At 35.7% G+C, this 22,845-nt stretch overlaps 2 protein-coding genes and 1 non-coding gene across 4 annotated transcripts; 1 reads left to right on the forward strand and 2 right to left on the reverse strand.

Annotated features, from left to right (window-relative positions):
- Positions 1-975: 975 nt before the first annotated feature.
- On the forward strand, positions 976-4,629 carry LOC133672907 (serine/threonine-protein kinase-like protein ACR4). Its single transcript, XM_062093465.1, has one exon. The coding sequence runs from the start codon at positions 1,674-1,676 to the stop codon at positions 4,440-4,442; it is 2,769 nt and encodes a 922-aa protein (XP_061949449.1). The 5' UTR covers positions 976-1,673; the 3' UTR covers positions 4,443-4,629.
- Positions 4,630-5,105: 476 nt separating this feature from the next.
- Positions 5,106-5,177, reverse strand: TRNAT-UGU (transfer RNA threonine (anticodon UGU)). Its single transcript has one exon. It is a non-coding gene; the product is annotated as a tRNA-Thr (tRNA).
- A 751-nt stretch (positions 5,178-5,928) lies between these two features.
- On the reverse strand, positions 5,929-22,792 carry LOC133673361 (eIF-2-alpha kinase GCN2). 2 transcript variants are annotated; one of them, XM_062094106.1, is made up of 29 exons: positions 22,280-22,792; positions 21,528-21,596; positions 21,382-21,441; positions 21,192-21,297; positions 20,443-20,547; positions 19,455-19,859; positions 18,504-18,674; positions 18,290-18,376; positions 18,086-18,172; positions 17,880-17,991; positions 17,061-17,178; positions 16,738-16,792; positions 16,227-16,393; positions 15,487-15,671; positions 14,405-14,553; positions 14,019-14,268; positions 13,083-13,365; positions 12,886-12,979; positions 11,598-11,678; positions 11,429-11,485; positions 9,908-10,039; positions 9,745-9,828; positions 8,280-8,388; positions 8,071-8,207; positions 7,446-7,553; positions 7,150-7,235; positions 6,944-7,046; positions 6,745-6,867; positions 5,929-6,479 (listed from the first exon to the last, which is right to left on the reverse strand). In XM_062094106.1, exons 1-29 carry the CDS (start codon positions 22,414-22,416, stop codon positions 6,369-6,371), a joined length of 3,771 nt encoding a protein of 1,256 aa, XP_061950090.1. In that variant the 5' UTR covers positions 22,417-22,792; the 3' UTR covers positions 5,929-6,368. The 2 variants fall into 2 exon arrangements, with proteins under 2 accessions (XP_061950090.1, XP_061950091.1); XM_062094107.1 differs by lacking the exons at positions 17,880-17,991; positions 18,086-18,172; positions 18,290-18,376 and having other exon boundaries at positions 18,584-18,674; positions 22,280-22,791.
- Positions 22,793-22,845: the final 53 nt, after the last annotated feature.

The following is a 22,845-nucleotide window of genomic DNA, read 5'->3' on the forward strand; positions in this document are numbered from 1 at the left end:
TATCATGGCACTTTTGGTGCTGTGGTTGTACCTTATTTTTCTATTTTTATTTTTATTTTTTAAAATTTTAAATAAATATTTTTTAGTATTTTTCTATCGTCTTGATATATTGATATTAAAAAAAATATTATTTTAATATATTTTCAAGTAAAAAATATCATTTACTATAATTTCAAATACAACAAAGATGTTAGATCGAATCTAAAAATTGATCTAGAAAATGGTTTAGTTGCCGAGTCAATTTCCAGGTCATTAAGCCAACTATTTTTACTAAACCAATGCTGTTTTTTTATTTATTTATATTGACTAAGTTGAGCCAATTAAATCATTAAAAACTAAATTAAATTTTATCGAACTAATATCTAAACCAACTCAACTACAAATACGGGTTGAACAAGACTCTAGGTCACTGCAGGGGCCGGGTTTAACGATGATAGTCATTAATGGGACTTTCTCGACCAACTTTTTCTAAACTTAGTTTTAATCAACTTTATTGCTATACAATAAGAAATTAATTAGTACGTCGACACTCTATCATGGTAAGCATATGGAATATATATGAACTTGAAACTTCAGGTGAGAATTATCAACTTCACCCCTAATTAAACTAGTCATTAAAACAAAAAAGAGTTTAAGCAGCCATTAATAGCATTTATGGAAAATCTTTTGGAGGATGCTAATTATAGTGAATTCTCTTACAAATAAATTTTGCAACTCAGTATATTTATGGCAGACCAAAGACATGCATGAGAACAAACAAAAGACAGTTTCACTCGATAAGCTAGAAAGAGTAAAAAAGGGCTAAAAAAGAAGAAGAAAAGGAAAGCTTGAAAGAACTGTAAGAGTGTAGTGAACAAGGCATGAAAAGGATCAATTAGCATTAAATGCTTCATTTATTGTCTTCACCTACACCTGCCCATACTGAGAAGCTACAGTTTTATGGACATTTATGACTCCCTCCCCCTCCCTCCCTCTCTTCTCTTACCTGAAACAACACTCCTGCTACCACCATCAACAGACTCACCCCACTTAAAGTTTTCTCTTCAAGCATTACTAACTTTTTTCAGTAGGCCACATGCAAAAGAGAGACTTTTTTTTTTTAACCAAAATGAGGTGGGGTTGAAGTTATACTTGAAAGAAGCTGAGTGTTGGCTCTAAATGTGATCTAATGCAAGTTTGTTGATCTGAAACATGCAAAAGTCTGTCTTCCAGTTAAAGGGTAAGTTATTTTTTGAAGCAGGAAGGTGTAAAGATCAAAAGCTGCTCAAGTTCTTGGATTTTCAGTATAAGGTGTTGTGTTTATGAGATTGTAGTTGTTTCATGATAGCAGGTTTTTTAATCTGGGTTTTGGTTGAACATCAGTAGCTTCGAGTATGTTTGCAATGTTCGTCACATTTTCTTCTCCTTTGTTGCTTATGGATGAGGGTTGTGTGTTGTGGTCTTTGGATGCAAAATATGGTGTTTAGGTGTCGTTCTTGACAGGTTTTTTCACTTCATGCTGGTTACTGTTGAACACTGACAGATATCAGAATTTCACATCATGTTTTAAGAGGCTAACATGCAAGTCATAATCAAGGTGAAGTCCTCGTTTACCTATAGTGCAGGTGGTTAACCATCAAAACATAAAGTAGGTGCCATTTCATATCTTTGTATCTTGGGGTGTGGCTTGTTTGATGAGGAATTCGAGCTATTCTGTTAGAGATTTTTTTATCAGGGTCTTGATGATCGGCAAATGGAATGGTGGATATTTGGTTCAATTTGTGGTTCTATCAGATTTATGGTGGCTAGTCTCAGGTTTAGGCTCCATGTCTTCCATTGCCATTTCTTATGGTGAGAATGGTCCTGTCTTTTGTGGTCTAAAATCAGATGGGTCTCATCTTGTGAATTGTTATGGTTCAAATTCAGCTATAATCTATGGAACTCCAGCTCATTTCCCTTTTATTGGTCTAACTGCTGGAGATGGCTTTGTTTGTGGGCTTCTGTTGGAATCTAACCAACCGTATTGTTGGGGAAGTAGTGGCTATCTTCGACCAGGTGTGCCTCGGCCTATGATGGAAGAGGCCGAGTATGTAGAAATCAGTGCTGGCGATTACCATTTATGTGGTTTGAGAAAGCCTTCAACAGGCAGGAGTAGAAACCTTTCCCTTATTGATTGTTGGGGTTACAACATGACAAGGAACCATGTGTTTGATGGGCAGATTCAATCAATCTCAGCTGGTTCTGAGTTCAACTGTGGATTGTTTTCGGAGAATAGGACTGTTTTCTGTTGGGGTGATGAGGCTAATAGTCGTGTAATCAGCTTGATTCCTCAAGAAATGAGGTTTCAAAAGATTGCCGCTGGTGGATATCATGTTTGTGGGATTTTAGAGGGGGTGAATTCAAGAGCCTTCTGTTGGGGAAGGAGCCTGGGCCTAGAAGAAGAGATTTCTGTCATATCAGCAGCATATTTGAACCAAGGAAATGTTGATTTTCCTCCTAGTGATCCTATGTTGTCTGTCGTGGGAGGAAAGTTCCATGCCTGTGGAATCAAGAGCTATGACCGCGAGGTGATTTGTTGGGGCTATATTGTAAAGCGAAGCACTCCAACCCCGACTGCCATTAAGGTCTATGAAATCGCTGCTGGAAATTACTTCACTTGTGGAATTCTCGCCGAGAAATCCCTCTTACCTGTTTGTTGGGGTCTTGAGTTCCCTAGCTCTCTTCCCCTAGCTGTTTCGCCTGGACTCTGTGAAGCTACTCCTTGTCCTCCTGGTTCCTATGAATTTTTCGATGCTAATCCACCTTGCAAGTCTCCAGACTCTCATGCTTGTTTGCCTTGCAGTAATGGTTGCCCTGCTGAAATGTACCAGAAAATGGAATGTACTTTGAAATTAGATCGTCAGTGTGATTATAATTGTTCAAGTTGCTATTCAGCAGAATGCTTCTCAAACTGTTCTTCCTTATATTCCAATAATGCTAAAGGAAAGAACAGGTTATGGTCATTGGAATTGCCGGTTGTTATTGCAGAGATTGGCCTTGCTGTGTTCTTGGTGATTGTTGTAACAACAACTGCTATTTTGTATGTTCACTATAGGCTGAGGAACTGTCAATGCTCGGCAAAACAATTGAAGCCCAAGAAAAGCAACGGCGGCGGTACTTCAGTTTCTAAAGATAACGGGAAGATCCGTACTGACATGGATGAGATTAAGTTAAGGAGGGCAAGGATGTTCACTTATGAGGAACTTGAGGGGGCCACCAGCGGATTCAAGGAAGAATCCATAGTGGGAAAGGGAAGTTTCTCATGTGTTTATAAGGGGGTATTAAAGAATGGGACAGTTGTTGCGGTTAAAAAGGCTATTGTGCGTTCTGATAAGCAGAAAAACTCCAAAGAATTCCACACTGAGCTTGATCTGCTATCAAGGTTAAACCATGCTCATTTACTCAACCTGCTTGGCTATTGTGAAGAGGGTGGAGAAAGGCTTCTGGTTTACGAATTCATGGCTCATGGATCCTTGTACCAGCATCTTCATGGGAAGAACCCTGCCTTAATAGAGCAATTGGATTGGGTTCGAAGGGTTACCATTGCAGTCCAAGCAGCTAGGGGAATCGAATACTTGCATGGTTATGCCTGTCCACCTGTAATCCATCGAGACATCAAATCTTCAAACATTCTCATTGATGAAGAACACAATGCCAGGGTGTCTGATTTTGGCCTTTCTTTGTTGGGACCAGCTGATAGTAGTTCGCCGTTGGCTGAGCTTCCTGCAGGAACTCTTGGCTATCTTGATCCTGAGTACTACAGGCTTCACTACCTCACAACCAAATCCGATGTTTATAGCTTTGGCGTGTTGCTCTTAGAAATCCTCAGTAGCAGAAAGGCCATAGATATGCAATACGAAGAAGGAAATATAGTTGAATGGGCAGTTCCTCTGATCAAAGCAGGAGATATATCAGCCATATTGGACCCAGCTTTGAAGCCTCCATCCGATCCCGAAGCTTTGAAAAGGATTGCAAATGTAGCTTGCAAGTGTGTTAGAATGAGGGGGAAGGAAAGGCCATCCATGGATAAAGTAACAACAGCTTTAGAACGTGCCCTTGCACAGTTGATGGGCAGCCCATGCAATGACCAACCAATATTGCCGACCGAAGTTGTTCTTGGAAGCAGTAGAATGCACAAGAAATCCTCTCAGAGGTCTTCAAACCAATCAGCAGTCTCAGAAACTGATGTCGTCGAAGGCGAAGACCAAAGGATCGAGTTTCGTGCACCTTCATGGATAACTTTTCCAAGCGTTACTTCCTCGCAAGGGAGAAAGTCATCAGCCTCGGATGCAGATGTCGATGGTAAATCCTCAGCAAGAAATTTAGGCTATGTTGCAAGTGGAGGGGATGCGCTGAGGAGTTTGGAGGAAGAGATTGGACCTGCCTCACCTCAAGAAAGATTGTTCTTGCAGCATAACTTCTGAAACATTTTGAATTCTTGGTTGTGATTTGTTGGGTTTGCATCTGGCTTCTTGTTGAATGAAAATGTGTTAACAAAAAAAAATAAAAAAAAGAAAAGAGTTCTAACATCTGTAATAGTAGTGCCACCATTAGCATTACTATATTCTATCACAACAATAGATTTAAAAGATATTTAAAAGTGTTTGATAATCAATTATAAATTTATTTAAGAAAAAATCATAAATTTATAGTTTTTTTTTTAATTTATTTTTTAAATCATAATCATAAAAGTTATGCAATGCTCAACACAGCAATTGATACTAGCATGGGGCGATCACTTTGTTGTGTAACTTTCAGCTGGCAATCTATGCATTCAATTCTAGCAATGAGGTAGTTCCCTTCATAAATTTGGACCCATGATTTCCATTAGTCTGTATTATTTTTCTAATTTGATGTTGACCAATCAGAAATTATAAAAATATAATTGTTACATTGGGTTTGAAAATTGACTTGAAAAGGAGTTTGAGTTATTATGTCAACTCAAATTAATTATTTTTATTAAAAAAATTAGTTTTTTTTTTTTAATTCTTGTTGTTGACATCGGATAGTGAAATGAAAAGAAGCTAAGAAGAAGAAAAAAAATAATAAAAAATATATATATATATGAAAAAACTAAAAACCAAAAATGCCCCCACGCAGGATCGAACTACGGACCTTCAGTTTACAAGACTGACGCTCTACCACTGAGCTATAGGGGCTTTTCGGGTACAGGTTGTAAAACTATATTTACTAATCATCAGATTAAAAAGGAGCGTTAACCGGGTGGCTTCTTATTAAAGGTGTAAAAAATGCAGATGTTTATTTATAGTAATGCATTTAATGCTATAAACTCTGGCCATGGAAGTTCTGTACTAGTAGAGTATGTTATTGACCCAGTTGAGATCACAACAACCATGCCGGCGGTGGTGGACCTGGTGGTGACAACAAGGAAAACTACGACTATGATGGCAGTGGCCGCTAGGGAAGCGGTTGCTATGGCAACCCAAAAGTTAAGGTGGTGTTACATAGTAAACAATTTAGTTCCTATTTAATCCCTCTACCAAATAATGCCAAGTGATTCTTCAGCAATTTAGGTAAAGAAAAAACTGGATGAATCTTTTCTATCAGTATGATCTTCATAACTCATTTACCTGTATTTCCTGTAGTTTTTCTATGACACTTCAGTACAGTACTGCTTTAATGCATGGATCAAAAGTCAGATCATATGCTTTGATATTTTCAACATGCAGCCACTGAGAGATTTGATTTCCAAGCACTGCGCAGTTGAAAACTAGACATCTTTGACCATTGATCTTAAGCTCTCTCTGCTACTCTAGAAAAACAGGAAGAATAAGTCTGCTGGGCCGAATCAATGTCTAAAATATTTCAAAATGAAACTCGTCCTGGGTCTGAAGGTTATTATATCAACCCGCTAGGCTAGATTTAATAACAAAACATAAACATGTGCCTTTTCTCATATTTTCATAAATAAATTATCTTTTACTTCACATATCAAGTTTTCTTGTGCATTCACAATGCTTGTTGATGCCTTCCTAGTTCCTACTCCAAGAGGAATTACTATGTTGGAATACCATATATATTTACATATTTATAATGTACATCGATCTTTTGATTATGAAACTTCAAAATTGTACTATTGAAGTCCTCCAGTGAGAAAAATCTACATCTGCAAAACTTTCTCCTGAGCAGATTGTTGAAGAAGAAAAATTTGTCTGTAATGTACTAACTGTAAATTCTGTTGTGTTGTGTAAGATAAACTTCATGATCTTTCTCTTGGGATATATGGAAGTTCATCTCCAGCATCTTGAATCTTTCTCGATTCTTAGAAAGTTGTGATGGATCAGAAAACAGCTAACAAAAACTAGATAAAAATTGCCTTTGATGAGCGCCTAATTCCAAACTGAGGGGTTTCTAAACAGTGTTGCCATTGCATCCAACAGAAACCTGACAAGCTTTTCTCTTGCAACCTCCTTCTCCTTCTTAAGTTCGATATGACGAACCTGGAAATATCAGTCCATGAATTAACAGTTCATCTTCACTGCATCAAGATTACTTAAACAGCTCAAAACTGGAAAAGGAAAGGAGAAAAAACGCTTGAGGGTTCCCCCAAAGACTTTGGTCAAAGTTGACAGCTTATGCTAGCCAAGGTAGGTGAGGTATGCGTAACTTACAGTGTTCAAGTAATTTATATGGAACGTTGCAGTATTAGAGCATTCCCCCATACAAAATGCAGCAAAGTTCAGAACAGGTTTTGATCATTATTACCTTGACAACATCTGTTCGTGATACCCCTGCATCTGTTATGATGACAAGGCATCTTATATCATGCTCACTTGCATATTCATACTGCTCTGTAAGGCTTGGATCAGGTTGTGGGACAAACTCAGCCTGGTGATCATAGACAAACAAACCAATTAGTACAGTGCAACTAAGACATTTGAAGGCAAAGTATTTAATTGTCAACCTTAATATTCTCTTCCCATAATTCAGAAACTAATTCCATGCGCTCAACCAATAAACCTCCTCCTCCTCTTGAACAAACAAGAACAGCAGTGGCAGCTTCATTTCTGCAGTAACAAATGGCAAGACAATATCCACTCTTGCGAATATAGTTAACTATTAAAACAGTGGATTGGAAAGAAAAAGAGGAGCAAATGAAGGAAACTGCACCTAACAGGCTTGAACTCTCCAGGAGAATACTGAATAATTGTCTCTAATGCAAGGCTGGTGCCAACAGCACCAGGAGGACTTGCTCTCTGAATAAAAGAAGACAGAAACATTAACAAAAATGCACACTTCACATAAGAATTATGCTTCAAAACTATAATCTATGCCACACTGGACAATATCAAGTTGTCTTATCAAAAACAGATGGCTGAACTACCCACACATGATAGATATCAGTAAATGCACAGAACTGAATGGAAAGATGAGAAAGAGGGGAAGAAATAAGGAGAATGACATACATATTCATTATCCCACATTTGATGCAGCAAATAGTCATACCGACCACCAACAGCAAGCAATGCGCCTTCATTAACTGATCCAGGATTGTTCTCCTTAGTTAAATATATCTGGGCAAGGAAATAACAACTGGTTATCAAAACTATCAGCCAAAAAAAAATATGTGCATATAGTTATCAAGTAGATATAGAGAAATCAAACAAAGAGAGTGAGTCAGGAGCTATGCCCAGGCCTAGAGCAGCTCCGCGTATCCTTTAACAACTCTCCACCAAAATGATTATATGCCTTTTCACAATTAGGCCATTGGAATTAGCTTGCAGAATAGATCGTTCAACTAGCCAATTGGAATTAAGAGATACCATAGATTATGTGGAGCATAATTGAACTAAAAAATATGGTGCGATCATACTTGGGCCAAAAGGAATCTGCATGTATCTAGGTTGAGCTATATATCATCTGGAATGATGAAAGATTCCACACAATCACTAGGCTAATAGTCACTATCTCAGAGACAGAAACACAAGATAACTATGACCAACAAGCATTAGAAAGCAGTAGTAAATAAGTATTCTGTATGAGCATATAAAATATTATACTAGTATACACGTATGACTGCAGCTAATTTACCTGAAAAAACAAATCTCTATGATAATTTTCAGTTGGTGGCATCAGAGCATTTATGTACACATGGTTCTCTATCTTCCAAACCCTCAAATGGATAAAGAGGTCTGATAGCTCATCAAGTGCCTTCCGGATACGATTATCTGCAGATATATCAGAGCTAAGTAAAAGTTATATTAGATATCAGATGAGCAAAGCAGAAACACGCTTTGTACCAGCTGGCAGAGCTCCCCTTAACCGAGGAAGGGCCTGGTCTGCTGCTCCACAAAACCTCAAACCAACAGTCTGCAACCTATTCACAACAGCTTCTGCTAAATTTAATTCCTGAAAGATTGGGGTTGGCGGCGGGGGGGCCGGGGAGGGCAGTTAAATCGTTTTGAATTGTAATATTGTAGAATATGAACTGCAATATTAAAAAACATGGCTTTGCCACTGAAGATGAATATTCTGCGTGTCATGAGCCTATCAATGTACCAAGCACATTCAAGTGAGCAAACAAAAAGGAAAGGGATGCAAATTGCAATACCACAGCAGGATAGAATGAGAATGAACAGAAGTCAGCAAGAAGATATGACATTCAAGTGAGCAAACAAAAAGGAAAGGGATGCAAATTGCAATACCACAGCAGGATAGAATGAGAATGAACAGAAGTCAGCAAGAAGATATGACGCCCAAACGAGGACAGATGGACCTAGCTTATAACACAGTACAAAATAATACGAAGACACTGAAAGCATCAGAAGATGATTAAGCATACAAGGAAACTTTGAAATTATATGTTTACTCGGTCAGCAGTGTGACAAGGAAGGACCAATAATTATTTTCCATTCAGATCTAAGTTTCTTAGAGAAAAAGGAAGAAACACTTTTCATGGTGCTACATCATGTAAACCCGACATTTTCAGTAAGCATAAAAATCAAACAGCTGAATTATATTAATAATAAAAAGTCAGGAGCGCAAAATGGCTGCAGCGACTATTTAAGAGGAATGAAAAACTAGAACTTAAACAAAGTCATGTGCCTTAAATAACTAATTTCAAATGGCCTAGCAAAAAGATACAAATAGGCATAAGAGCTTCTAGAAAAGAATGCTACAGTTGCTTGAATAGAACTTAAACAAAGTCATGTGCCTTAAATAACTAATTTCAAATGGCCTAGCAAAAAGATACAAATAGGCATAAGAGCTTCTAGAAAAGAATGCTACAGTTGCTTGAATAGCGCTGCTGTATTGTCCATGACAGAGTACCCTGGAGTACTAGAGAACTGCTCCAGTTTCTCCGTAGCAAACTTTTAGTTTTTCCTTTCAGCATTAGTTCTCCATGAGCTAGCAGTATCCCCGAGTTTAACTTAGACTTTCCAAAATCTCTTGGGTTCAAAAACAAAGATTTCCATCCTTCCATTCTCTATTTACCTAAATAACTTGATACAAAATGAACATTAATAAACTCAAGATACAACTTCTGGAGGGAGCCCAAACTTTGGTATTCTTCTACCAATAAGCAAGCAGATGCTATTTTCCCTAAAAGCGTTCTTAACAATGTACAAATCAAAGATAAAAAGAACAAAACCAAAATTCCCACAGGACAATCACACAGACCAAAGGAGGATAAAAGTGATACTGGCATTGATAAATGATGGAGGGTAATAAATGTTTTAAGTTGATTTGTGACATTTATCAAACCTGCAAAAGCTGACGCCTAATAACTGCCCATTTCAACTTCCGTTCAGAGGATTGGGGGCGCAAAGAACCCATCAGAGAAAGAAGCTTCATTTGAAAAGAAGCATCTGTGAGGTCATATTTGACAAACCCAATAATGCATCTCATATATAAATCAACAGAATACCTCTGCTACTTTCTGTCTATGCTCTGGCTTGATTCCTACCCAAGACCAGATAGCATCCAGTAGGTCCCCATGATTTAGATGAATATCACAAGAATCTGGGAAAAAGAAGCGAGTTACAATGTCCATTGTCACCTGAGAAATAAACAAAGAATTCAACGAATTCAATAATTAAGCATTCTAAAAATTGTAAATACGGTGAAGAGACTAGTTAATGAAAGATCTATTGCATGTAACTTTTATCAGTCACTCCATGACATTGATAGTTGTGACTTATTCTTTTTATATAAACCTTTATTTGATGCAACTTCTTGCAACAGTATACCAGGATTGTAAAAATCCTAAAAAACTACTAGTTCTTTATAACAGTATACCTTGACGCAACCAGTTTTCAACAATCATTTTATCCTGTGTTAGAAATGGTCCATGGAGGGGTATTATTGAAAAGACATTGCCAAGTCTTATGAAACTATACAGAAACTTTGTGTTTTGTTTAACTCAAAAAGATAGTAACCTCAGAAAAATATTATTTAGAGAGGAAACTAGATTACACTTATCTTCATTAAGTGGGAAATTTACAAGTATTAAAAATACAAAAATGCAGAATAGCAGAATTTGAAACCTTGCATGATTGCATAAAGTATTCTCTCGATCTAAATTACATAGCTTTTATTAGATAGTTTCAGAGCATCTCAGTTTCACTCTCCATAGGTTTCAAAATATGACGTAAACCTTTCCCCAAAGGCGGTAGTGCTGTTACTATAAGATCAAAACAAGTCAACTTTTTATCATACACAGAATAACTTTACATTTGGATGAATCCTATTATCCTAGTCACAGTTGTAAAGGATGAATAGTTGTCATCAATAATTGATATTAAAAATTTTCACATTTTTACATCAGCTCCTTTCAACATGTTTTTGAAAACAGATACCCCCCCCCCCCCCAATTCTCAGAAGACAAGTGAACAGAATAGAGAAGAATTAAAACGACATATAACTCAACTCAGCTATAGCTTCATTCAGTTCTACTGTGGACTAACAAGAGATGAGAACTTGCAAAATAAAAAAATGGGTCTTGAAAAGATACAAAATTTAACTGTCAACCCACCACCCGACACACATCCAGCCTCTTCAGCTAATCTTTTTAACTAGCAAGCTAAATTTTTTAATTGTCTTTAATCCATCTCCATCCTATATGAACTTCATCAAACATTTATTTATTCAGAGAGAATGAAATAGAAAGCAAAAATTCTTCGAAGGTGTCATTTTATTTAATGTATACTTAACCTTGCCTCATCAATCTCCCTTTTATACTCAAAATCTCTCTATCAATTTCTTCGATTGGAAACCCTATTTCCATAAGTTCAAATAGGCTACGGAAATTTTTCTGGAGTCCCATATCAGGGACCTTGGCAGATGCTTTAGTAAAATCTCATCATTACCTCCATAAAGACAAGTTGAGTAGTTTCACAAATATCTAAAGATTATCCTGGAAAAAACCAAAAGATAAAGAGAACAGTACCTTAATAGCCTCGGCCTCTGTCAGAGCTGATGCACCTCCAATAATGTCAAAATCTCCCTATTACATAAAAAAATGCATAATATTCAGAGTTCTGACAAGCAAGTGGATGCAAAAACATTTGATCATAGATATTGCAGATGACTCGCTGGACAAATATTAAAATCCATACCTGGAGATAGCGATTTGGTGGTGAATGACCAATTGCTCGTCTAAAAACAGATGATATTTCATAACGTTTGAAAGATGATTTCTGTAAGAGATAAAGTACAAGAATGGTTCACTCATTCCACATTGAGTTCTTTTAGATGATTAACAATATATTAATTGAACAATTATGCTGAGGTAACAAAGAGAAGCATGTGTATGGTGATGCTTTGCTGGGATTGGATCTTGCACAGTTCATCTTCAGTGATACATCCTAACTTTTGAGAACTTGTCTGCACACAATGTCAACATGTTCTTGAACAGAACTTCATTCTACATCTACATCTACATCCCAGATTTTGTTTGTAGAAATAACAGTTGGCAATTTTACATTTATTTTAAGCTCATGATAACAAGTCGACAGCGTGCATATTTTTATCCAAGTTTATCCCTAATAGGCCCCATCCTGATCTCACTCAAAAATGACAAAAAGGTAAGGGATGATGCTAAAATAATTTGAAAGTAACCTTTTCCTGACCATATTAAGATAACTTCTTTCATTCAGTATAAAATCCATGTAAACGTTTAGTTTTCAGTACTACTACTCCTTTAACAATGCATACATGTAAAAACAAAATAAATCCTTGCTGGTAATTATTTCGTAATCTTTCTTCCCAAACAATTATAAAAAAATTTGCGTGCCCCTCTACTATTCAATTATTCAATTCAGATTTCCTCCCACTGATTGGTAGAAACTTGTAATAATGAGTGAGAAGAGTTAACATGTCAAACAAAACCCCTAAGGTTTTTTGACTATCATCCATCAGATGAGTCTCCAGATCTAAGTGCCATGTTTATTTTGTGCAGCAAACTTTTCAAGTCTGTTCATTTCAGATGCTTTGCAAGTCAAATTTCCCAAATTAAGGAAAACTTTCATTCAATAAAGAAAGAAGCCCTTTGCAATATGTTTATTAGGAACCATAAATGAATTGGAATTTTTCAAAACCAATATCATTTCCACTTTGCATATTTTAAATTAAATAAAAAAGTACTCCCTGATTTTGACCTAGATTGCTAAACCCTGGTGATGCCAACTCCCTCTAGGTAAGTCATGGTTCAGAACAGTGTGCAGCTAACGAGGAAAGTTGAGAGAACGAAGAAAACAGAAAAAAAACTACAATTGAAAAAGAAAAGGGGGATAGTCTAATCAAACCATGAGAAGATAAGCAACTCCCTCCTTAAACTCGTATGCCAATTTACAATTATCATATATATGGCAAGAAATCAATGTCAAACAGTATGGAGTTTGGTACCTGGTTTGCAATAAGCCATCTAACAAAAGGCAGACGCAGCTCATGACAAAGTTCGAGCAACTCTCCCCCATGGGTCAAAAGTTTTACAGTGTTCCTTCTCATGCAAAACCATAAGTTAGAACCAGCTCTAACACTAGACAAAAACGATGACAGAAATATTTGGGTAGAACTAACCTGTTTATTTGGGTAGAACTAACCTGTTAAATTGTGGGGAATCATCCAATAAGCGCACGGGTATTATTTCCAGATGCTTTGCACAATGTAGTTTGAACACTTCTCTAACGATTTCAATAACACAATCACGGAGCTCAGTGTCTAAATCTTCAAGCTGGATACAGGAAGTATCATCTCTGGCAATCCTCAATCTACCAGCACGTTGATGTTGGTTTTTCATGCGTAACATCTCTTCATCAAAGATAGCATTCACAACTTTATCATACACACTTCTGTCCTCAGAAGTTTGCATTGTTCTTAGCATATCTGAAAACATAAGGCAAAAGGGCAATAAGTTGAACTGATTAATAAAAAGCTACATGATCACTTCAGAAGACATAAAATTCCATATTTGTCCAAAAATAAAAAAATATGTTAAAAAAAGTGGTCCATAAAAATTCATTATAGATTCTAAAGTGCTTGTAATTTCACAGAGATCGCTCCCTAGCAGTAATCATACTAGTTATTTGAACTTGTAAGAAAAAAATTCTGGTGTTAGCGCACCACTTTTAAGAGTTATACAAGTCTTTTGTGCCCCATTCATTTGATGGAATTGTGACCACAGATTTTAAATTCCTGAGAATTGAGTATCCTCTATCGCAGTACATTCTTCTTTTTCTGATAATACAATTCCATATATCTAAATACATTCTTGAAATTCCTCAGTTTCTGTTATTTTTACAAATTCTAACATTCAATTCTTATGAAAGTCAAAAGGTACAAAAAAAAATTAGAAATAAGCTGAGAAATGCAAGTCCAAATTTTATCATCCTTTACCATGATCTCCAAGTTTCCCTTTCTTCATCTGTTAAGACAATAAATCCTACTTGTCCATCACAATAATATTGTATGTAATTTTCAAAGACACAAACGAGCAAATGAATACATACACACAAGAATACGAAAAAAAAAATACTCACTATCTAACAACTCGGATTCCATTCTTGGAGGAAATGCGTGCTTTAGAAGATCTGTGGCAGATGGACGATCTGATGGACTTGGAGACATTAAGCGCCGCAACAAGGATGCTTGCTCTGGAAATTGAGCAACCCATGAGGGAGGAAGCTCTCCCTTTTGTTTCAGATCAGATAGAATAACATGTCTCTCCATGGCTGTCCCAAAAGGGTGCCAAACCTCAAAAAACACAATTCCTAAGCTGTACATGTCAGCCTGAAATGTAGATGGGTTAGCAATCTTGCAAATAATATCTGAACAAAATGTATTACATGACTGCAAAATTGGAGCTTAACTAGCATGATGACTAATGCTGAAGATTAAGTTGAAGAAGCTGCCACCAAAAGTTTACCTTTTCATCAATCTTTGGCCATCCTTGCTCAATTTCAGGAGCAGTATAAAAGTAGGTTCCAACTTGACCAGTGCCGTCCATTGAAACTCCAGCTGTATCTGTAGGCAAAGCTGCATCATGATCCAGCTGCTCCAATTCCAAGAACTTGGCTGAAACCACAGATCAAAAGTCTGTTAGAAAATGAACAGAGATATTCCTTTTTATTTTATAATGGAATTGAGATATTGCTTGATCATGAATAAATGCATGCCCTCATCGGTATAAGGGAACCAAATTCTTAGTTGGATGTGGTGAAAGCTCCAATTATGAGTGCTTACACATGTGCACATCATGTTCAGGTTAAGAACTTCAAAAGGCACCTGTGGTAAAAGCTTCAATTATGAGTGCTTGCACATGCGCACATCATGGTCAGGTTAAGAGCTTCAAAAAGCACCTCCTTTCTTATCATGTCCAACGAGACTTTGGGGGATGATAATAACACTCTAAAAATGTTTAACCAGAATCCCAATATGTCAACTTTGTTTCTTATTTTGTATGAAAATATGGGATAGTGGGAGTGTGGTAAAACTTTTTGGAGTGTTAACATCGTCTCCTTGGACATCTTTTTTTATTTGTTTTACTGTTTTTTCACTGGAGGATTTATTGCCAAACTGAAAAGCCATTACCAATGTAAAAGACAAAAACATTTCCCTCCTAGAATCAAAGTTATAACATGAAATATTAGAATTTTCTGGTGTTAATTGTACATTATAAACACTTGCGATAAAAATCCGGGTCTTGATTGACCAATTTTGAGTATTTAAACTAAATATGAGTCTGAAGAAATTTTTACTTTATTAAAAAAAAATGTAATTAGAATTCTCTTCAACTTTCTAGCACTAAGTAGTTCTTGGTAACTTTGTAGCCATTTTATAACATAATCCAAAATTGTCGATTGGTGCAATCCAATTAGCTTCTTTGCAATTCATTTCATCTTTTTGGCACATCATATATTGAAGAGAAATACTCAAAATTGCAACCAACATAATTAATTAAATAGACAATAGTACTTGCAGAGAAAGAGAATTGCTCCTGGATCTTACCGAGACCAAAATCTCCAATTTTAATATCATTCCGAGCATCAAAAAATATGTTATTAGGGGTCAAGTCTCGATGAATGATTCCTTGTGCATGTATGTGTGCCAAGCCTTCCACAATTTGCCGACATAGATGCCATGCTAAGTCTTTGTCAAAATGATTATATGATTCAAAAACCTGGCGGAGAGTCCTTCCAAAATCGAAAGCAATGAAAAAAAAGAAAAAAAAGCAGCAAGGTCAATAAAATAAGTGAACAGGAATAAAACATGCAAAAGCTCTTTAGTTTCATAAATTTATAGGATAAGAAGAATAAAGCAATAGTATTCCTGACAATTATGGCAAAAAGAAAAATCAGAACTCAAAAGCAGTTGATAACTTGAAGAAAGTGATTTGCTATTCAAACTGCATAAACAAAAACAAGAAGAAGAAGTTACAACAAAAGATTAACAACTATAAGCACTTCAAGATGAAAAATAAGTAAATTTATGGAAAGTCTGTATGAATTATAGACTTCCTTTTATATTCATTAAATGGATAAAAGGGATAAAATAATCATATGCTCAAAGACATTTTTGCATTTCATGCAATTTTTTCACTGCAAATTCATGAAAGTTTATTTTGTTCTTCTCATTTAAAACAAAGGAGAAACTAAACTGCAAAAATGAATGATGAAAAATCATCTAAAGAATACTATAAAGGATACAAAACAAGGCATGAAAAAATTGAAGTGAAGAAAACACGATACCTGGGGCAAAATTCCATTTGAATGTACAGATACGTTGATTCAAGCTTATTCTCTTGCCCAACACCAGCATAGCTTGCACCCTTGTGGCTGAATGTGGAGCTTGCTGCAGTAGCAGAACCCCAAGTGGAGTCACCAAAAATACCAACAACTCCTGTTTCAAACCATGCCTGGGAAGTTTCACAAATATCACAATCATCATACAGGCCTGAAAAATATAACAGCATTTTTTCCTGAACCTTATATTTCTATAGCCAAAACTAGAAGTATGTCGCTTTCAGAAGCTGTATAACCTCTTTGCCATAGAAAATATAAGCAGCATGCTGAATTAACACATCCTATAAATTTCAGAAAAACTCATAACAATCTCGTATCATTCTACAAGTGACCAGTGACTGTCTTATACATTTTACATGTATGAATATCTTGACATGCTACACTTAACCAACAAAGACATGATTGTGATTCTTTCCTACTCAATAATCCACAGAACAAGCAGAAAAGAAAGTTATACCTGATAATATCGGACAACATGCTGATGCTGCAAACGTGAAAGGGTGGCTACTTCCCTAAGTACCTCGCGATGGTTGGCACAAATCTTAAAATAAAATCAAACATAAAAAAAAAAAATTGTACTGCAAACTTCAAGCAAATTTTACATGATCAGAACACAAAATCAAGTTTCCACTCCATTTTTAATTTGGAAAAAAAAACAGAGGGAGTTCTATTGCACCAAAAGAGAATGATGTTTCTAGGGAGTCAAAAGAAAAGAAGACATGTTGGCATTCAATAAACCTTGAGCACTGACTTCCACTGCATAATCTAAAATAAATTTACCTCAAGATTCGGTCATTAACAGGCAGGGTTTTGTCCTTGAGGCGAATTTTCTTCACTGCATACTGCCTTCCATCAAGCTTATTTTTGCACAATACAACATGGCCAAAACCACCATGACCTGTTACCGTTCATAAAGGAAACTCTAAGTAAAGCATAAATATGGTATCAACTGAACACTGAACTTATGGCCACAAAAAAGGCATATTGCAGTTTTGTAATGTCAAAAAAGTTTGTAGACGAATTGATGCAGACATGAGTAACACAAGGACAGCAAGCACAAAGAAAGACAGAATTTTGCCGAAAAGGGATCACACAAAAACCCTAATTCAAAACTTTATTCAACTCCTTAAATAAACCCAAAAACCAACCTAAACAAACCAGTAAACCTAAAAATAAAGGAAAAGTCATAAAAGTCTTAAACAAACTAAGAAAAATAAAGTTATTAAGCATATTATTTAATTTCCTAAACTAAAAAGGAAATAATAAAAATAATTTTACTTAATAACCTCCTGTGTCACAAATGTAATGTCAAAGTATTCAGTCACAACAATGCCATGAAGACTAAAACATGAAGTTTCATAAAGAAGCATCTAGTAAATCAGTAATTAAATTTTCAAGTACATAAAAGTCTTGGTCAAATAGTAAAAACACATTTATAAGCAAGCATCTTCATAAAGTACCTATATGTCAGCACCTAACATTCCACCTTTCTATGATCTCACATAGACATATGTATATATATCCACAAAGAATTCAATCAGTATCTAAATAAACTCATAGAAACACTTGCACACACGCAGATATGGAGGATTATAATACCAAGGGGTTGCAGCTCTTCAAAGTCATTCAGATATCGAGAGCTTGGGAGAGATGCACTAGCCCCTCCTAAATCAGAAGTAGGTTTCCAAAATTGAGATACTCTAGATGAGACCTAGATAAAATTAATAGAACAGACAACAATGTGAAGAACAATTTGAAATCAGTTTCCAGTTGTCAAAAAAACAAAGACAGAGAGAGTGGCGAACCGTATGTTGATGGAACACATGATCAAATGTCTTGTTAAACGTTGAGGATGGTTTAGAAGCTAATTCCCGTACTGACTCAGGAATTATCTGCACCAGGTTATCCATCATCAGAGAACATATTTAAGAAAACTTTGACTTTTCCCAGACAACAAAAAAGACTTCGTTTCTTTGTGCAAGACAGGAAGACATATCAAGATTACATACACCTAAGTTGCAGAGTTCAGTGGTTATTTGAGGCAGAGAATCAACCAATTCTCCTTTTGAGGCACAAGCAAGACGAAGAAGATGAACCTAACGAAGAAGCAATATCAGTCCATAATTGAAGTGGAAAGGAATAACCAGTCCAGACTCTTCAAACAGAAAAGGTAAGGAGAAAATATGAAGAGTATGATTCTTATCCCAATAATAAATGAAGTACCATTATAAGATCCTTTTCAACAGTTTGAGATGCTTGATTAAACCCTAAGGAAATCGATGACAGTGATTCCCAAGGCTCACTTTCAAAATCTTCATCATCATTGCTATTGTTACCATCGTCCTGGTCATCATCGTCTTCTAACCCATAGCCATGCTCCTCGAGAAAAATACCCTATAAAAGTATGCAGTATCTTTGTCAGTGAATATTACAATACAAATTTGACCTTGAATTTGAAGAATGATGACAAATAATGGTAGTTACTATTTCTTCAAAATTGGTGGTCTGTTTGTCATACATTCTTTATTACAGCACAACAATTGAACTACTTTGAGCAAATCCATGGTTTATTCAGGCATATTTATGAAATGCACAAACAATTAACTTTTCTATTTTCATCAAGCTCATCTCCATTTTCAAGAAGCAATCAAAAGCTAAATTGTACTTTTTGCCCAGAATTTCAGAAGTTGTGTCTTGGTAACCTAGGATTTTTATATTTTCAGTGCTTATTTTACAAAACCTGTCCATCAAGGATGGTTTAACTCCTTTATAATTAAAGTCTTTTCATAAGCAATCTATTGGAATGGCAACAAAGGAGGTGCCACCCACCCATTCACAAAGCATTAAAGCTGCACAAAAAATAAAAGGAGAGCAGCGCATATACTCTCTGATTTTGACCCATGCACAATCAATAATAACTATAATGACGAGCCCAGTGAATATCTGAAAGCTAAGAAAATTGACAGCACTTCCTTAACCACCTCATTGTTTTAACAATTTGGTGTTGGTTATTATACACATTTAGAAATGATATATCCAAAGAAGAGCATTAAAAGGATGGAAATATCGAGTTTATATGAAGAACAATGGAATCACAGGCAACACAAACTTAAAAAATCAAGAAGTTAACACTCAAAAGGAAGGGGAAAAAAAAACATGTTCAATATTATTCACCTGCTTCTCCCCTTTCATGTCAATTCCTGCCAATTCCTCCACTAGAGATCTACTTGAATTAGAAGTAGATAGGCCCTTATTTTCATATTCACTTTCTTCTTCAAGGGTATCCAACTTGGCAATAGGGGAAACCAACAGACCTTGCTTTGCCTCTTGGACTGTCAATGGCTTTGTAATATTATCAAGTTTCTTATCCTGTACCTCATATCCAACTTCTGAATCGTCTAACACGTGGGATTTTAATTCATCCACAGCAAGACCCCAATGCCATGACTCTCCACAGCCACTGAAGAGGTCTATGAAACCATAAACAAAAGGTCCCCTGGATGAGCCACTCTTGTTACTAGAAACTGCAATGTCCTTCTGAAACAACTGAATGCTGCTATTGATGGATGAGCACAAAACCTACAGAAGAAATGAATAAATTAGAGCACATGTAAACAAATAGAGAACATAAAGAATGAACAATAACATAAAAAATTACAGGATATATGACACTGCTATGACACTTTTTTTCTTTTGAACCTTCATCCCACCCCTTCCCCTTAAATCACCATTGTGTTTGACTTTGTTATTAACACTTTGTTATTAAGTGTTGCTTTCTAATCTTCACTCTATGCTATAGTTCCACCCAAAAGGAACACTCCTCAACTCTTTACATAAAATGAAGACCTAGAAATTAAAAACAAAATTTTCTAATCTGAAAACATAAGAAATATAGGACAGCCATATGGTAAATAATATCAATTCCCCAAGTCTCCGATCATGACAGATTAAGAAAACACCAACCAGAAAATGCTGATAAACAGACATTGATTCATGGAATAATCATGACACAAGAAGAGCCAAAACTAAAACAAATCAAAAACTGAAATGTATGGCTTTGAAAGTGAAAGCATGGAAGCAAACTAATGAATTGATAATAAATATATGGCATATTGATTAAAAAAATTGGGAAGACAAGAGGCAATTCCATGTCATAGCTTACAGGTTCAGGTGCTGGAACCGATGGGGCTATTTCTGTGAGGAACTCTTGAGCAGCCTCCACCAGATTGAAAATCATTACTCGTCCTTCTCGGGCATTAGAATTTGCCTTAATCGAAAGAGATTTGCAGTAAGAGAAAGGCAATTCAATTCAACCCAATAAAGTGAAATGTTGGAAGCAAAAACATAAATGTGTATTTATAGCAATAAAATTAAGTACATGATAATGCATGTATATGTATGCGAAATTTAGAATAGTTACTTAAATAAATTTGAATTTATTTAAGTAAAAAATTGAAGTGTTGGAAGCAAAAACATAAATTTGAATTTCAAGTTTAAGTTAACAAAGTCATTAGATAACCCTTTGCTGAAATATCAAAGAATCACACAACCCAAAAACTTATGTTGTAAGGTGAAGATCAGAGGTAGGCTTTAATATCTTTAGCATGCCTCATGCTGAAGCACATTAACCATAAAATGTTGACTAGGCAAAGGCCTACCACCCCATTGTGTTGAATAATAAGTAAATAAATGAAGAGGGTTTGAGGATTTGAAATCCTAACCACTAGGTCAAAGAGGCTATCATACCCTGTGAAAGAACCCCTTGATCCACAAGCTATTCGGTGAAGTGAAGGATTGGCTTTACTATCTTTAGAAAATAAACGTGACGGCAACAAAAAAGATGCATTCAGGATTGCAGATTATGTGCATGATAGTATATTGCCAATCAAGCTCAAATTAGTCATCCTTTACCTGGTCATTTAGGAGAGAGAGAAGATTATCTGCATCACATTTTGTCAAACCTTTTTCAGGAGTAATCTGCAACCTTGGACACTTGTCTGGGTATCCAGGCAAGCACCTGATTAATAAGTTAAAGTAAAAAGGTATGAGAAGACATGTGTTAACATTAAACAAAAATAACAGTAACCAGTGGATCACCAACCTGACTGAAAGCAGAGCTGAAACATCTAGATCCTCATAGCCCATATCTTTTGAGTAAGGCCTGCTCAAATTCAAACATAGCAAAACACAATCAAGACAAATCATATTTCATGTAAAAGTTAGAAAAAGTAATGAGATAAAATGAACCTGAGCTTTATGGTGATTTGTGGAGGCGAGTCTGAAATGATCTGGCAATCTTCTTGAAATATTGCATTCCTAAATGCATACAAGATTAGAATAAAACACAAAGACACAAGTGTGAAAAGTAAATCCTTATATAAAATGAAAGCAAAAGTGGGCACAAGCTGGACAAAATTCTGATCGTATTATGGCCTTCAAAGTAATACTTTAAATATAGGAAAAGTTTAAAGGTTAAAGCTTTTCTTCCATTTGCAAAGAATGCCATAGGCCATCATCAAAAGGTATTATTTGAATTAAAAGCATCCCGAAAAATATGAATGAATAAGTAGAATCTGTCCTCGGATACTCTTTAAATCCAAACACTAACAATTTCAATGCACCAAAGGTCCAAAACCATCTCAATTACAATTGTAATGATCCTCAAGTGAATATCCGATTCCAAAACCTATTCAAATTCGTCAGCAAAATATATTATTATTTGTCGTCTGAGCCCATATATATGGTAAATCCCATTAGAAACCAAGTCTAAATTTCAAATATTTTTAAGGCAGTGAAGATCACCAACTTGAAGCCTTACACCCTTCTATTCCAAAAACAACATGCTGAAATTCAAACTTTTGAACCAAACCACCAAGTACACCAAAGCATCTTCCTTTGGCTTCCAAAATCAAAATATGAATTAGAAAAAACAGTGATCTAGTAGAAACGAATATATCACTAAACAATTCCATTCAAAAATCCAGACAAAAACCACTTACAAGGCAGTAATCTCTTCAGCAAGAAGCTCATTATCATCTAATGCATTAAAGGAATGATCTTTTGATTGAGACCTTCCTTTGCTTCTCCTTCCACTCCCTCCTCCTCCTTTCTTCTTCTTCTTTGAACTATGACCCATTCTTCAAAATCCCACAAACCCTTTTCACCTTGTACTCAGAAAGATTCAATCTTCCAACCAAAAATGTAAAGAAATCAATGAATTTTCATAAACCCAGAAACCAAAATGCCTTAAAATCTCTAAAAATAGACCTGTTTTTTTCTGTCATCAAAAACCCATGAAGCCACCAAAGTTTCCTCCTTTTTAAAGTAAAAATATATATATAATTTGTTTGAAATCAAAAGAGATTGCTTAAATTAATTTGTGCTATGAGAAAAGTGGTATTTTGGGGTGATATAAAGAATTGAAGTTTGATTTATATACGTTACAGCTGTATTGGTGGGAGCTTGGAGGCTGGTTTTTCTAGGCACTAGAATTTGATTTGTTGGATTCTCATATTTTATTTATTTATTTGCTTATTCATTTTTAGACAGCAGTATGCATGTTTGT

Source organism: Populus nigra, chromosome 14, assembly GCF_951802175.1.
Source record: "Populus nigra chromosome 14, ddPopNigr1.1, whole genome shotgun sequence".
Classification (NCBI taxonomy): Eukaryota; Viridiplantae; Streptophyta; class Magnoliopsida; order Malpighiales; family Salicaceae; genus Populus; species Populus nigra.

What these genes read in the sequence shown, in the direction of transcription:
- LOC133672907 (XM_062093465.1), top strand. Translation starts at nt 1,674, where the DNA reads ATGAGGAATTCGAGCTATTCTGTTAGAGATTTTTTTATCAGGGTCTTG.
- LOC133673361 (XM_062094106.1), bottom strand. Translation starts at nt 22,416, where the DNA reads ATGGGTCATAGTTCAAAGAAGAAGAAGAAAGGAGGAGGAGGGAGTGGA. An exon ending in TCTCTCTCCTAAATGACCAG is followed by an intron (nt 20,548 to 21,191) that starts GTAAAGGATGAC and finishes CTTTCGATTAAG; the next exon opens with GCAAATTCTAATGCCCGAGA. An exon ending in CACCAAATCGCTATCTCCAG is followed by an intron (nt 11,486 to 11,597) that starts GTATGGATTTTA and finishes TTTATGTAATAG; the next exon opens with GGAGATTTTGACATTATTGG.